Here is a 14771-nt window from a genome sequence, read left to right on the forward strand (position 1 = left end):
CCCGCCCGCCCGGCCCCTCCCCCAGCGGGTGCTGAGGCCAATCACGGGACAGAATCTCGAGATCATTTTAATGCAACTTGAGGAAGTCCCCGAGCCGCGCTCTCCCGCCAATCGCTTCCCGCGCCCTTCGCCACGCGCAGGGCGACAGGCTGGCCGCGGACACGTGCGTGGGCTTTGCAAACAAATGCAAATACATCTCTGGACACAACATTCAAGTTCTGGCAATAGTATCAGCAAGCAATATGCTTGGGTAACAGATTTCCACTTCTGCATCCGCAAACTTCCTCCTCGGGTGGGCAAGGAAAGGTCACGTGCAATGTCCTGCAAGGGGGAGAAGAAGGTATTTTAACCACAGGAATATACATAAACAAGCAAGTCTGTGATCTTTTGTACCCAGAGCTATTACAAATGAGTTTGAGACATGCAACCCCCCAGCCACCAACCAAGACCAGGGCTACATCTACACAATAGAGCCTATTCCCTGAGTGTAATCACTGGTGAGCAATAATTTTTGTTGGTGGGGGCCACCCAAGATTTTGTTAAGTGGTCCAGGGCTGCACTCTTCCATGATATTAATGGAGGAGGTGCTGAGTTTGGGATGGAGGTGGGTGCAAAAAGGAGCTCCAAGTAAGTGATTAGGGCAGCAGTTCCCAACCAGCAGTCCACGGACCAGTGGCACGCCACAAACTCCTGTCTGCGGGGCCGTGGCACTCTGCTAGGCCACACTCCCAGCTGCTAATAAGCCCTGTCCACTGTGGAACATAGTTCCCAAGGTGTATGTCTGCATGTGCTCTATAAATTCTCCTCCCACTCTCCCATGGTGAGTGGTTCTGCAGACTGCCACTGTGCCAGGGCTGAAGTCAGGCCACGGTGAGGCTGACCCTACTGGTGCCAGGACACAGTAAAGATGTCCCTCTTAGGGCAGCCTCACCACATCCCCAGTTTCATGGCAGCTACACAGACTAGCCAGCGGTGCCGCTGGGCTGTTCCAGGGGAGGTCAGCCGCACAGTGGAATGGGGCTGCTCTGGGGCAGCTGGGCTGCGTGGCAGAGCAGGGATGCTCCGGGGGCACCTGGGCCATCTGCTCAGGTGCACTGAGCCCTGGGGGCTGGCTCAGGGACCTTCTGGCAGGGCAGGTAGGGCTGAGCAGGGACTGCCTCTACCCAGGTGGCTGGGGTGAGGCAAGGGCACAATGCAGGAGAGGTCTTCTGAGCCAAAGTCAGCACATCGCCACTTTCAGCCCAGCCTCTTCCCCGGTTTGATCCCTCTTTTCTTTTCTTTCCCTCCCTTCTTCCTCTTGGCCACATCCCAGCTTCTCCTTCCCTGCCTGCTGTACCCCTTTGCCTCTCTCAAAAAACTAGTGAAAACCAGAACTATACTGCAAAGCATGCCATCTGTTCCACAATGTATGATTCTTATCTTCCCATCCACACAATGGCATGTATTTTGTATGTGCAGATGCAATGTAAAATAACACGTGACTGCTTACCATTACCACAATGAATATGCAAATAAATTAATTACCATGATGAATATACAAATATTTCTGTGCCAGTACGCCCAAAGTTTGCTGATCCACCGTATAAAAAAGTTTGGGAATACTGGATTAGGATGAAGGAGGGAGTTTGGGTGAAGGAAGCGGTTGTGTGACCTGGAGCACTGGACCAGGGTGCAGGGATTGGGGTTGTGACCTGGGGCAGAGGACTGCGGTACAGGGGTTTGGGTTGGGACCTAGGCCAGAGGGGGTTGGGACCTGGAACAGAGGTTTAGGGTGCAGGATCTGGGAGGGGGTATAGGTGCAGAAAGGGGCAAGAGGGTTTTGATTATGTGGGGTGGGGGGCAGGGCTGAAGTTTGGGGGAGGGAGGGACTGGAGTGCCAGAGGCAGGTTCCGTGCAGGAAACTTACATGGGTGAGTCCCATCTAGCAACCACACCAGGTGCATGCGTGCGTGAGAGAGAAAGAGAGAAAGAGAGAGAGAAACTAGGAGCCAGAGGGGAGGGGGACCGTGTGGTACTTTGTGTGCTATCTGTTCTTTACATAGGCAGCTCCCATTGGCCAGAAACCAGCCAAAGAGATTGTGCTGGGGGCAAGGCCAGCTCATGAAGCCTCCCTTCTCTTCCAGTGGTGAAAGAGAAATGGCCCTGCAGCCACTTTTCTGAGCAGCATGTGAGTGGGGCGAGGCAAACAGGGAGCCTGCCTGGGGCTCCCTGCTGCCTCTATGGGCCAGATCAGGTGGTCTGGTGGAACGGATGCGGCCTGTATTTTGCCCAGCCATGGTGTAGTTGCAGCATATGCTGATAGAAGGAATGCTGACAGTACAGGAACAATGTAATTTATTGTTGACAGAAGCCCTCTTCTGTTGCTATAGCTGCTTCAGTTGGCAGCATAACTACACTCTTGACTGACATAGCCAGTGTAAACTGTTGTGAGATCAGGCCTCATAAATTATCTGTCCCTGGTCAATGCTTTTGTCTCCTTTATCACGACCATTATGATGTTCCTTTGTATCTCAAACTCAGGGCAAGACAACATTTCCTATTCAATGGGCGTTCTCAACATTAGGGCATGTCTACACTAGCCCTTATATCAGCAAAACTTTTGTCTCTTGTCTGTGAAAAAATACCCCATTGAGTGACATGAGTTTTGTGCAGATTGCTATGTCGGCAGGAGACGCTCTCCTGCCAATTGCTGTTCTAGCTGAATGATGCCGATGGGAGAGTTGTTTCCCACTGGCATGCTGTGGCTCCACAAAGTCTTACAGCAGCACAGCTACATGGCCTTAGATTTTACAAGTGCCCACCACTGGGTTTACAGAGTAGGGATTATTGTGTAAAAGCAGAGACTGTAAGCTCTATTCAGAGGAAGAGGGGAAAGCAACAACAGGGGTGTTTTTTTTTTTAATTAAGAATAGTATGCCTGACTTTTTTTAAAAAAATTAGTCCACCAAGGTCAATGGTACATCCTGGGGGGTTATCTGGGCTGCTTCTGCAACACAGAAATACTGCTCAGTTCACTGAGGCATTTTCATGCTCTCAGCAATGCTACAAGCTGGTGATGTTACCCACTAGTTCACTTATATTTTGTACAAATTAACCTGTTTTCACAGGAAACACAAGAAAATCCTAATTTGAAACCCATCTGGCCGAATAACAGTGTTATTCTGGAAAACTGGAGCAATTAACTGTACACAAAAGTCCCTATGTCTCAGAAGCAGACCTAGAGCAAGGTGAGTTCCTAGCAACAGGCACCCGAAAGGATGCAGGCAAAACCTCACGCCCAGAGCAATGCAGACAGCACAGTAAAGCACAAGGACCTACCTGGAAATCATTAACTTTCAGTGAGAAGCAGACGTATTCTGAGTCACCTACAATAGTCCAAGAAGAGCAACGGTTAGTAGTAAGTCACATACCAAACTCAAAAAGCTCCCACCGCACTTCTGAGAATGAACTGATTAAAGCTCAGACAGAGGCAATGCAGTAAGACCAGTGGCTGAGAATTTGATTTTGCCAGGAAACTGCCACCTCTCCAGCAATATGTAAGCCTTGCCAGTGGCCCAGCTCTTCCACATGGGACAACATCTGAGGGCCATTCAGGACCTGTACCTGGTACTTCCTGCAGGGAGCACAATTTCCCCTCGCACCAGGAGGCTGCATTAGTTTCTGAATCTAGCAATGCAAAGCAATGATTTTCACTTGTGAATCTGTAAATGCTTTTAATGCTGGTGACCTGAGAGGTGCCTCTCTCCCCACATGTTACCGTGAAAGCTGAAATCACGGCTTACTAAAACAGTTCACATATGGGCTTGCTTCCCAAAGCCCCTTGTTTAGACACAGCCCTACTGTGCTGACCATTAGGCTACCATGTATCATAAGAGCATGAGAATGATTGTGCTGGGTCAGACCAATGGTCTTTCTTACTGTCTGCTGACAGTAGCTGAGCCTGATGCTTTAGAGGGAATGAACAGAACAGGGCAATTACTGAGTGACCCATCATCCAGCCCCACCTTCTAGCCGTCAGAGTTCAGGGACGCAGAGCATGGAGCTGCATCCCGGACCATCTCTGCTAACAGCCATCCCCCAAGCCACCAGGAACGTACATTTTTATTTTAAAACCCCATTCTGCTGTAGGCCTTCACAAAATCCCTGGCATCAATTCCACAGGGTGACCATGTACTATGGGAAAAAGTCCCTCCTTATATTGTGTCCTGTCTATTTAGGCAGCCTTCTCTGGGGAGGGGCAAAGGAAAGGGTTTACAGTTCTTAGAACTTCCTCTACAGTGCCAGTGCAATTGAACTGCATGGTACAAGTGCTTTCCTGAACAAACCTGGGCAAAGGGAGCAATTTGATTAGTGACACATGAAGCAATTATACACTGCAATAACGATCCGAACCAGAAACCGTGTTCTGAACCATTTACACCTCTAGATCAGACACACCAGCTTCCCACGCCACACATGGCAAGGCCCAGACCAGCAGTTCAAGAGCCAGGCCCCCAGCGAGATGTGTGCGGAGGGATTAGAGGCAGTCAGAGTGTGTTTGTCGGAGGAATGCACAGACACACCAGTGCAAGCAAGCCAAGAGTGAGAGAAAACAATGTGAGCAGGAAGGAGGGGAGGGCATGAGTACACACAGAGCTTGGACAGAGATGAGCTGCAGCTAAAATTTCATGGAACCCCAGTGCAGTAATGGGATTTAGGGTTGGGGTGACGGGAGGGGAACAACCATGGAGTGGAGATTTGGATGAATTGAAGCGGGACGTGCAAGAGGCAGAAATCCCAAGGACAGAGCAGCCACGGAGCCATCCAAAATGAAGGTATAACTTGGAAGAATTGAAGGGCTCTTACCTGAAAACGCCCTTTCAGATTGGCTGGTGTTTTAAAATCCCCCTTCATAACCTATGGAAGGAATTAGCACCAGAATGATTCCACTTTGTACAGACTAGCTGACACTTAAGCAGCCCTTCTGCCTCATTAGCTGCCTAGCATGTGAGAGCGTGTCTGAACCAGAAGCCAACCGCAAAGGCCTGGAGTGTGCACTGTACGTGAGCAATTCCATTCTGCCCGGCTGGACTGACACATCACCCTGTGGCAGGAGGGTTCCACCCCCATCCCAATTTCAGCGCAGACATGGTGTTAGGCATCAGACTCTGGCTGATGGGCTGTCCTCAGAAGGTGGTTTCTCTGGGCTCTGCCCCCGCTCTCACCCAACAGGGAAGTTAAAAAAAAAAACTGCAAGAAGACGGGATCGTTTATACAATGTCCTGTGTTCTCATTGACAAAACCTGACGTTCTCTGCTTTACTGAACACAGGAACCTGAAGAGTCTGGATCCTGGGAGAGCCTCGTATGCCACTCTCCACTGCTGTCTACAAGGCTCACGGAGCACAGGGCGAGTAGCAGCCTGGACTAGGTCTCAAAGTTAGTGCCACAATCAGAGTAGCCCATCAAGCCAGCTCCAGGGGCCAGGGCTGGTACTTCAATGCACCATGCACAAAGCCAGCACAACTGCAAATAAACCATCAGCACCACCTCACAGCCACTCCCTAGGCTAGTTCCCCTAGCACAGGAGTTGCCTGGCACACCTGAGGGAAGCAGCGTTTGATCTGTACCAAAGCAGGAACAGGGAAGTGGCAAGATTCACGTCATTTTGTAACTGGAGCATTGTGGCTCTGCCGCTTGCTGTCACTGGGACTGTACCCGTCCAGAGATATACCAGTACCTCTTCTGGGGCATGTCTCTGTGGCCTCAGCACACCTGGAGTAGGAGCACGCTCCCAGGGTATGACCTTGCATTCCTTCTGCACCCAGGCGCCCCTTGACATGCGTGGGTTTGGGTGAGCGAAGGAACAAAGCCTCAACTTCTACATCTTCCACTAGGGAAAGACTGGAGTTTTGTAGTGCCAACAGCTTTGCATGCATGCAACTTTTAACATGGTCACAATAAACACCCCAATATGCTCCTACTCCAGGCTTCCAGAATTAGCTGGTGAAGGCAGAGTAGTGTGACATCTGCCCTGAGGGGGCACAATATCAGACCAATAGGAATTTCGTCTCTCACAAGTCACTGAGCCTGTCATCTGAACCAATGTTTTGAAAATAAAGGAAATGTCACTGGTACGCCCCTTCTGTTGTTTTATCAACTCGGTGCTATCTGTGTTGTCTTTTGGCATGATGTAGTGACCCTACCAACCCGGGAGAGGCATGTGGGTTTGTATGTCAGTATTACATAGAGTAGATCCCCACTGTGGTGGCTATTTTGTATTTGCAACATGTGGCACTCCCCTCATCATGACCCAGTGGTGCTTCACCTTGTAAGCAATACTCACCCGGTGGGTGTTGTTGATTACCAAGGGGTCTGGGTTGCCATAGTTGGGTGGGTTTGCATATGGGTCATAGCCAAGCCTCGCAAGCATTGGTGCTATCTGGGCCATGTCTTGCAATACGTCCCCTGGAATGTGCCCGATCCATTTGGACAAAGCTTCCAAGTTTACAGGCTTAATAACCTGGTCTGTTGATCTTTCTATCCTGAAAAAAAAGAGCAGAAATCAGTCACTCAGGGATGGGGCGTACACTGCAGTCACACATAGGAGTCTGCAGCTGGGTTACTGCCGCTGAAATTCTCCATGCCTGAGACACGCAGGTAGATCGGGTATTTTCAGCATCTTCAGGATGAGAAGCTCGGAACCCAGCGGCTTGAAAGCTATCGGCAAAGCACTCGTGCCAAAGACCCAGCACTAACACAGCTAAGGGGTCGGTTCCAGGGGTTCTGATGCCCAAGTCAAAGTAGTGTGGCAACTGGAGTCGCTGACATGGCCCCCTGTCCTCAGCCCTCACAAAGTCCCATCTGTTGTCAGCGTTGCTCAAGGGCAAATGCTGTGCTGCCCACTCTCTGCTGAGGTGGCCTGGGCACTCTTTCCACTCTGCCTGGCCTGTCCATCTGCCTGGCTGTGCTCCCGTCTGTCCTGCCCACTTTGCTGGGCCAACTCTGTGTCAGATCGTGTGCAGCTTGTGTTTCCCCTAGAGAGGAAAAGTGTATCTCCCGTTGCAATCCAACTCCATTGCATCGCTGCCTGTCTGAGCTAGGCCCTCTGCAAAGATAGGCCAAGCAGCAGCCTCACTGCATGCACTGCCTCTTTGCACCAGAAGACAGCGAGTCCCATAATTTGTAGGAACGTGGCACATCAGCACATGCGGAGAAGTGGCTGCAACAGGAGTGCCGCAGGCACTGCCAGCCCAACCAGGGTTCCTGAATTTTTACAGCAACAGTCAAACTCCTGGCCCGCAGGCCTTTTCGGCTAGAGAGACTGCACAATCTGGCCGGGGGGGAGGAGGCTTTCTGTTACCAGCTCCCATGCCCCAACCCTTCCCGCCTTTCTCCCTCCCATGGCACCTGGTCCCCGAGGATCGGCAGGTGGGGCTGGTCATGCTCTCCTGAACTCCCCACAGCTGCAGGGAAGTGGAGCACGCTGGGTGAGTGCACTCACTCCGCTGCACTCTGCTTCCGAGTCCAGGAGACGATGGCCACTGCCACCGCACTGCACTAGCCCCCTCCAGTGAGCCCCAAAGCTGTGTCCCCTGAAATGCCATGGAAGGGGGGAGGGCAGGGTTTGGGGGCTGGTAACTGACAGCCCCCCTTCACTCCCTCCCCAGGCACACAGGAGTCCCAGTCCGGATTGGAGCAACCGCTCTGGCTGCAGATGGCCCACAGGCCGGGAGTTTGGGACACCTGATCTAGGGATAAATCTCCCATCATTGGCCTGTCTCACGTCAGGCTCTGGAGATCAGTCACTGATTTCTCCCCTCCAGAAGGGACAGGCGTTCCTATGGCCCAAACCTCCCACTCCAGTTTCTGCAGGAGACAAATCAAAGGAAGCCGAGGTTACCTGCCATATGGGCCTCACAGGACTTGCAACGAGACCTCTAGTCAGTTAATGAGCAATTAGCTCTCAGTAGACTGATAAAGATCTAAAGCCCAACAGAAGCTGTCAATTCGTCCAAGAAACATGCCTGTCCACCATACATGCTCTCCTCTTCCCTCGCTACCCCAAGCCACAACGGGCAAGGAGGGTTTATACCGAACAGAAAACAAGGCCATAAAGGGAGAACATCTCTAGCCCGCTCATGAGTGCATTGCACGCTTCCCAGCCTCTGAATCCCCTCTGCTCAGCTGTACCCAGTGCCTGCACAGCACACCTGCAACGTTCCCCCCTCCAGGCAGCACTTTGCACAATAGACCACAAAGAGCCAGACTCCCAGGGCTCCATTGATTCACGCCAGGCAGTGGTCAAACCACCCCCATTCACTAGCATCAGCAGCACAGGGCCTTATCTGGGAATTGCCCCAGATCTCCAGGGTGGCTCCTTGGGGCTTCATTTCAACTCTTGACTCAGAGAGACCCACGCCCCGTGAAACGCTGGCTAGCGTGAGAAAGCACTTTGCAAGGGTGCTGCATCGCTAACCACATGCAATGTTGATATGTAACATTTTCTCTGGGAAGTCTCTTGTAGGTTCTGTCTATGCCACCATGAGCCTCCCGGGTCTGGCCAGTGTGGTGGATTTGTGGGGCTTGGACTTAGGGCTGATTAACTGCAGGGTAGGGGAGAGAAGAGAGGAACCCTGGGAGGATCCCAGATTAATCAACCTGACAAACCTGAGTCAGCTGGCACAGACCAGCGGTGGATGCCTCACTGCAGTGCAGGCACTCCTTGAGTGCCGATAACAGGATGGCCTGACCTCAGAGGAAAGCCAGGCAGTGGGTTCTCTCTCCTCCCCCTCCCGTTCTGGGTGTGACAAGCTAACAGGAAAAGATCGTGCTCGAGACAGGCTTGCCCGGCTAGTGCCCATTTGTCCATGTTGACAGTCAGAGGTTGTGTTAGGTGAGTCTAACGTAGCCCAAAGCACCACGTAGCCAAAACCAGCAGTAAAGCCAACTGCAGCAAGAAGCTCAAAAATAGGAACTAGATCAGAAACCAGGGATGTGACCGGCTAACCAGTAAGCAGCCCCTTCCTGTGCGCAGCTTGCCGGTTACGGTTAACTGACGGCCGGGTAGGAGTGGCCCCTCACCCACTTCTATTTAAGTGGTTAACCAGTTAAACGTAACGTTTCACCAGTTGACTGATTAAACGGGATTGTACATCCCTGCCCAAAAGATGTGCACTGTAGGTACCCACGTCTTGATCACAACAGAACTGTGTGTGGCAAGAGGTGCTGGGAGGTCAGGAAACCTCAGCTGCAGGCCACCATGCTTGCTGGAATGTGATCCCACGTGTGAAGACAAATGTGGGAAAGAGGAGAAAGAGAGAGAGGAAACGCAAGCTACTTACAGAGGTCTCTGCAAAAGCAGAACCAGAAATCTCCTTATTTACTAGTTGGACCACGGACGGCACCACTCTTACAAACCTTCACCTAATAAGCAAAGTGTGGTCAGGGACATGCCCAGTGTGACATCCAGGCTGTTCTTAGGTATGTGCAAACACTCTTCAGCAGAGTTGAGTGCATCGATCCATCTGCTCCTGAAAACCAGGCATGAAAATAAACAACAACAAGGCATGCCCCGAGGATTGGCCAGCACCCCCTCCTTCTAGTCAGGGCCTGTTTGGAAAGCAGCGTGAGCCACACAGACACTCACTTGGAAAGAGAGACTCCGCCTGGTTTCCCTATTAATTCTTCATGGTGCAGCACTGCGTTGCTCCAGGAAATGTCTAGGAACTGCATGATGGCACGCATTGACTGCTCGGGGTGCAGCACGAGCTGCTCATAGTAGACTGGCAGGCACCTGGACTGCCCAATCTCTACACACTGGGAATACATCACTTCGATGGCTTTGTTCCACTTGGTAAGGCAGTCGCGGTAGCTGTTCAAGTCAAAGCCAGCGATCGTTACCTTCCTGGTGATCATGGAATGGACAGAAGCCCGTCCGTCTCGAACCATCAGCAGAAACTTGGAGTTGGGAAAGAGTCTGGACAGGTAGAGAGAGGATTTCAATGTGAAGGGGTCCTTGTTACAGAGATATCTGGCTGGTTCCCCATGCTTGGCAATGACCTCCAGGATAAAAGCCTGCATGGCAGCATCAAGGACTTGGTCTGTCACTCCAGCTTCGTCCAAGCGCATCTTTTCCCGCCCTGATTTGGACCAGGCCTGGCGCATAGCCAGCACCCGGGGAATGATGCGAGTCTCTTCTCCACAGCGGATCTCAGGATGTGCATCCAGCATGGCTCTCATCAGAGTTGTGCCGCTCCGTGGGACCCCACCAATAAAGATCAGCGGCATTTCCTTGCTGTACCGGTACTCAACGTGCCTGGAGTCCACCACTACCAGTTCTTCGTTTTCCGGTCTCATCACCCCATGCTTGCCCTTATCCAAGAGCTGCTGGCACTCCAACATCTGCTGGCCAAGGTGCACAGTCACCATCAGGGCAACAGCAAAGCCCAGCCCCAGAAACACCCGCCTCATGGTGACCCGCATTCTGTTCCTCTGCACGCAGGCTGGGAGACCGAAGGGTCTTCTGCCTTCAGCTTTCAGTTAGTAAGCAGCCAATCCGGTGCCTGTCTGCAAAGGAAACAGCACATGTTCAAAGAAATCGGGGGGGCATACATCTGTACCTGGCCTCTCTTCCACTGAGTTACCTGACACCCTCAGCCTCCAGTCATCAGACAAGGGATGTGAAAGTTTAGACGTGCAAATGGCTAACCGATGAGCCTGGGCTTATCAGCTAATGTTCACTATTACACACAAGCTCCCGGTGTGTGTAGGGAGCTGCCCCACATGTAACCACTGAAATCTTCTACAGTTATACGGTTACTTAATTACACGCATTTTAACATCCCTACAAACTGGCCTATTGATCATCTCAGCTGGTCCTGGACAGAGCCCTCCATGCCATTTGTCTTGTCTGTTTGGAACTAACTCCAGATTCCACTAGGACTCCTGGGTCTTACATCCCCAAAAGAACTGCAAAGTGATTTTCAGGTTATGCAGACACAGCTCTTTCTTTGCTGCTGCTGGTGAAGGTGCCTGTTTACCAGAAATGCTGTACGGCAGTTTAGGAGAGAAAATTAAGAATAATTTATCCAGGAAATCCTTAGAGAAACATTTTCCAACATTCAGACCCAATTTTCATTGGACCATCTTCATCCCATTACTTCCTTCTATTAAACACGAGCTGCTTTGATGTCAGTACGTGCCTCAATACAGAGAAGAACTGAAGTAAATGCAGAATCCTCCAAGGCATGAGTAAACCATGCTAACAATTCTAGAAGAGTAGGAAGTGTGGAAAATGCACCAGCCATTCTTCACCAGCTCAGTGCCAGAGCTTTGGTATTTATGGATGGGGTCATTGTGGCTTAGCCAGGTTTTTCCCTCTTCATGAAGACCAAGCAAGCATAATTCCCCAAAGGGACAGACTAATTTACTGCCCTCCATCCCTGATGCACCCTTTTTTTACAGATTTTGATTGTTGTGTTCACTGAACGATCCAACGCAATCCTTCTATTAGTCCCATCAACAAGAATTTTCCTCTAATTTATTTACTTTGATTAGAAATTAACTACTAACATAAGAAAACTCTTCCCATTTGATTTCCAGGAAGTTGGTGAGTTTTGCATCAGCAGAAGCAATGGTTAAGGTTTACAAATTAACCCAATTTCATGCTCAAACTAAGGTAAATACTATTAACAAGCATGACCAATATGAATACTCCCAAGCCTAAAACACACCTTACAGTTCACCCTTGAGATACTGAAGCCTTCATTTGGTTCTGCAATGAAGACATTACTTCTCTATAGAAGATTCCAGCAGGACAGTCACTTTTGTGTTCACAAAGCTCCTATTAAAACTAGCCAACTATCCCTCTTCACTTTCCCTGCTGACCCATTGCTGCAAATTTTGCCATCCCACTCCTAGGCCAAAGAGGGAGTTTCGCAGTAACTTGTATTTGGGCAGAAGGTGAACACTGGAAGGGGACAGTTGTGTGTTTTATTTCACTACCAATCCAGAACTGCCCAAGAAAAATATTTTTTCTCAAAAAGTTCTTTGTGAAAGCAAGCATTTACCAGTACCCATGTAACCAGCATCAGTTGCAGCTCCTCTCGCTGCCTCCATTCTCACCGCCTGCTTTGTCCTTGGAGCCAAGTGGGGCAGGTTGCTTTTCTTTACATCACTATTTGTTCTGAACTACTTTTGCTTGGCACTGTACAAACCACAGAGAGCGGCACTTCTTGTCCCAGGGAATTTACAATCTAGTTACATGTCTCTGAAGCAATGAATTGGTCATTTGACTTGATAATATTTTTTATTTCCAAAAGCAATTTCAAATGCCCACTAGCCTCCAGTCTAAACAGCATTTCTGGCTGGAAAAGACAGAAATTCACAGTAACTGCACTGTAATGGGACGTAGTTCCAAAGTCTAAGCAGAGGTTAAAAAAAAAGTTTTAAAAGAAGGATGGAAGTTTGTACTAAATGGGGTAGGAGAATATAGTTAACATTTCCTACAGAGATTCCCTGCATCCCGCACTCGCTTCTCAAGGTCACTTAGAGATGAGGGCATGGCTCATTCTGGCATCTGACATAAGCAGATGCTTCTGACAACACAAACCTTGCATTTCAGGAAAGCTGACCAAAGGGAGTATGCCTCATGCCCAGAATCCAGAAGCGAAACCTGTTGCACAGCACAAAGCGTGTTCTTGGTTCCCACTGCCCATGCAGCATGACGAGCCAAGCTGTGCAGGACAAACACCTTTTAAGGGACTATGATCTCAAATGCTGTTCAGCTCTATTCCTTCCTAGTCAAGTGTTTATTCAACTACTGTCAAGGCAGACAGCTAATACACAGCATTTACAGAGACTGTCTGTCCTCTAATTTTGGTAAGGAAAGGAAGAGGAAAAGGAGAAAGCCGGATCTATCTGCTTCAAGGTGCAGGACGTACAGACAGCCCACTAGGGATGTTAAAATATCGGTTAATTGAATAGTCGAGTAACCTCATAAATTCTTATTGGTTAGTTGATTATTCTATAGCCCCAGGGGTGGGGCTGGCAGCCAGCGAGCTCCGGCCCCACTCTCAAGGAGCTCCCTGCCATTCTGTGCTGCTGCCTTTGTATCAGAGGCAGCGGCATGGGGTGCCAAGCGGGAGCTCGTCCGCAAGATTTAAAAACCAGGTACCTGCATAGACCAGATACCTTTCACGGCGTGCTGCTCTCTCTGATACAGAGGCAGCAGTGTGGGGTGGCAGCAGCCCCTGTCCCAAAGGGTGGGGTCTGAGTTTCTGAACCCAGTGAGAGCCAGAACTGAGCTGGGCTGCCTGCCTGACTTGCTCCTAATACACTTTAAATGCAGAGCCGCAGCAGGGGTAGGTCCAGGACCCAGTGCAAGCAGGACTGAGGTGGGCTGTTAGCCAGCCTGCTAAAAAATGTACTGGCAAGAGGTGGAGGGGAAATGTGCGTAGTCCATAGCATTAACCTATAAGCTTTGGCTTATCAGTTAATCGATGCATTGTTACATCCCTACAGCCTACTGTCTGGACGCATGACTGGGGAACAAGAACTTGCAGGCTCTAAGCCTCAAGCCGATGCTGACTCCATCTGTTACTGGAACAGTCACTTCTCTCTGTCCCTGCTTCCCCAGCTGTAAAAAAAGGGGAATGTTTGCTGTGGCACAACTACCTGTTGTGAGAGGGGGTCCCTCAAACCTTCCTACACTCAGAGGTCCTTCACACAACTGAAGCTTGGTCAAAGGGGCAACGTTTAGCTCAAGCTGTTTTCTGTTGTTTTCTGCTGCAGAACCCACCAGCAGCTTACGGGGCTCGGAGTTAACGTCCATCATCGGGGAAGGTCAATTCCCTCCACTGCAGACCCTGCTTCTTGGAATTCTCTGGCCTATATTAGGCAGGTGGCCACTCTACGTGATTAGAGCACAGTCCGCGCTGGCCCTGAAACCCATGAAAAAGTCCTCAGATACTGTCTTCTCCCCAGCTTCTTCCCTCCCACACAGGACCCAGGGACTAAAAACCATTGCATCCTTCAGGACAGATGTTCATCAACAGATCCCAAAGTGCTATAGGCGTTACCAGAGCAAAACCAGCTCCGCGGCTCAATGAAACCTCAGCCCACTTCGGGCTGGTGCTGTCACAACAGGGGCACACTGGCAAAGATGGAGTGCAATCCAGAGTGGCAGAAACTTCATCGTCAGCCAATCTGAGAATTTAGTCCTGACTCTAAAGAAAACAGAAGGCAGTGTTGCAGACTAGCAGCTGGGTGGGGCAGACGTGGTAATAAGGATCAATACAAATCGAAATTCCCCCAAAATCCCTGCCATTAAAAATTTCCCATTTTGCATTCTGGCTAGCTATTAACAGCAACAAGATCTGTAATTGCTTTTGGTAGCTTCTGAGAGTGTTAAAATATTAATAAACAGAAGTAGCTGTGCAGACACAAACATGAAACATTCATTAGCCCATTCCCAATGTGTCATGCAGGGTCCCACTACTCTGACAGACCCCTTTTTGATACACTTACCTTTCCCTGGTGAATTCATTTTGCTGTTGCCCAGTCTCCACTCAGAAATACAGAGGGCTGATGAATACCTAATGGGGGAAATAAAACCCACAATCCTGATTTGTTCAGAGATAACGGACACTTGCTGGAATGGTCAGAAATTGAATGCTCATTCGCAGATTCAATTTTCCAAACTGAGGTTTTGAGTCTATCTACCACACAGATCGTTAATCTTTGAATGTTTACCTGAAAGCCAAAAGAGATGCAGCCACCAGATACAACTGT

At 50.0% G+C, this 14771-nt stretch overlaps 1 protein-coding gene across 2 annotated transcripts in view; it reads right to left on the minus strand.

The window, feature by feature from the left end:
- Positions 1 to 51: 51 nt before the first annotated feature.
- TPST2 (tyrosylprotein sulfotransferase 2) overlaps positions 52 to 14771 on the minus strand; it is a 62279-nt gene continuing 47559 nt past the window's right edge. For both annotated transcript variants that reach the window (XM_075898895.1, XM_075898896.1), the window contains exons 2-7: positions 14508 to 14575; positions 9628 to 10547; positions 6325 to 6523; positions 4846 to 4896; positions 3319 to 3365; positions 52 to 321 (exon numbers count right to left, since the gene is read on the minus strand). In XM_075898895.1, coding sequence (XP_075755010.1) covers positions 3336 to 3365; positions 4846 to 4896; positions 6325 to 6523; positions 9628 to 10463 — 1116 coding nt within the window. In that variant the 5' untranslated portion in view covers positions 10464 to 10547; positions 14508 to 14575 and the 3' untranslated portion in view covers positions 52 to 321; positions 3319 to 3335. The remainder of the gene's footprint in view (positions 322 to 3318; positions 3366 to 4845; positions 4897 to 6324; positions 6524 to 9627; positions 10548 to 14507; positions 14576 to 14771) is intronic.

This window comes from Pelodiscus sinensis, chromosome 15 (assembly GCF_049634645.1).
Source record: "Pelodiscus sinensis isolate JC-2024 chromosome 15, ASM4963464v1, whole genome shotgun sequence".
Taxonomy (NCBI): Eukaryota; Metazoa; Chordata; order Testudines; family Trionychidae; genus Pelodiscus; species Pelodiscus sinensis.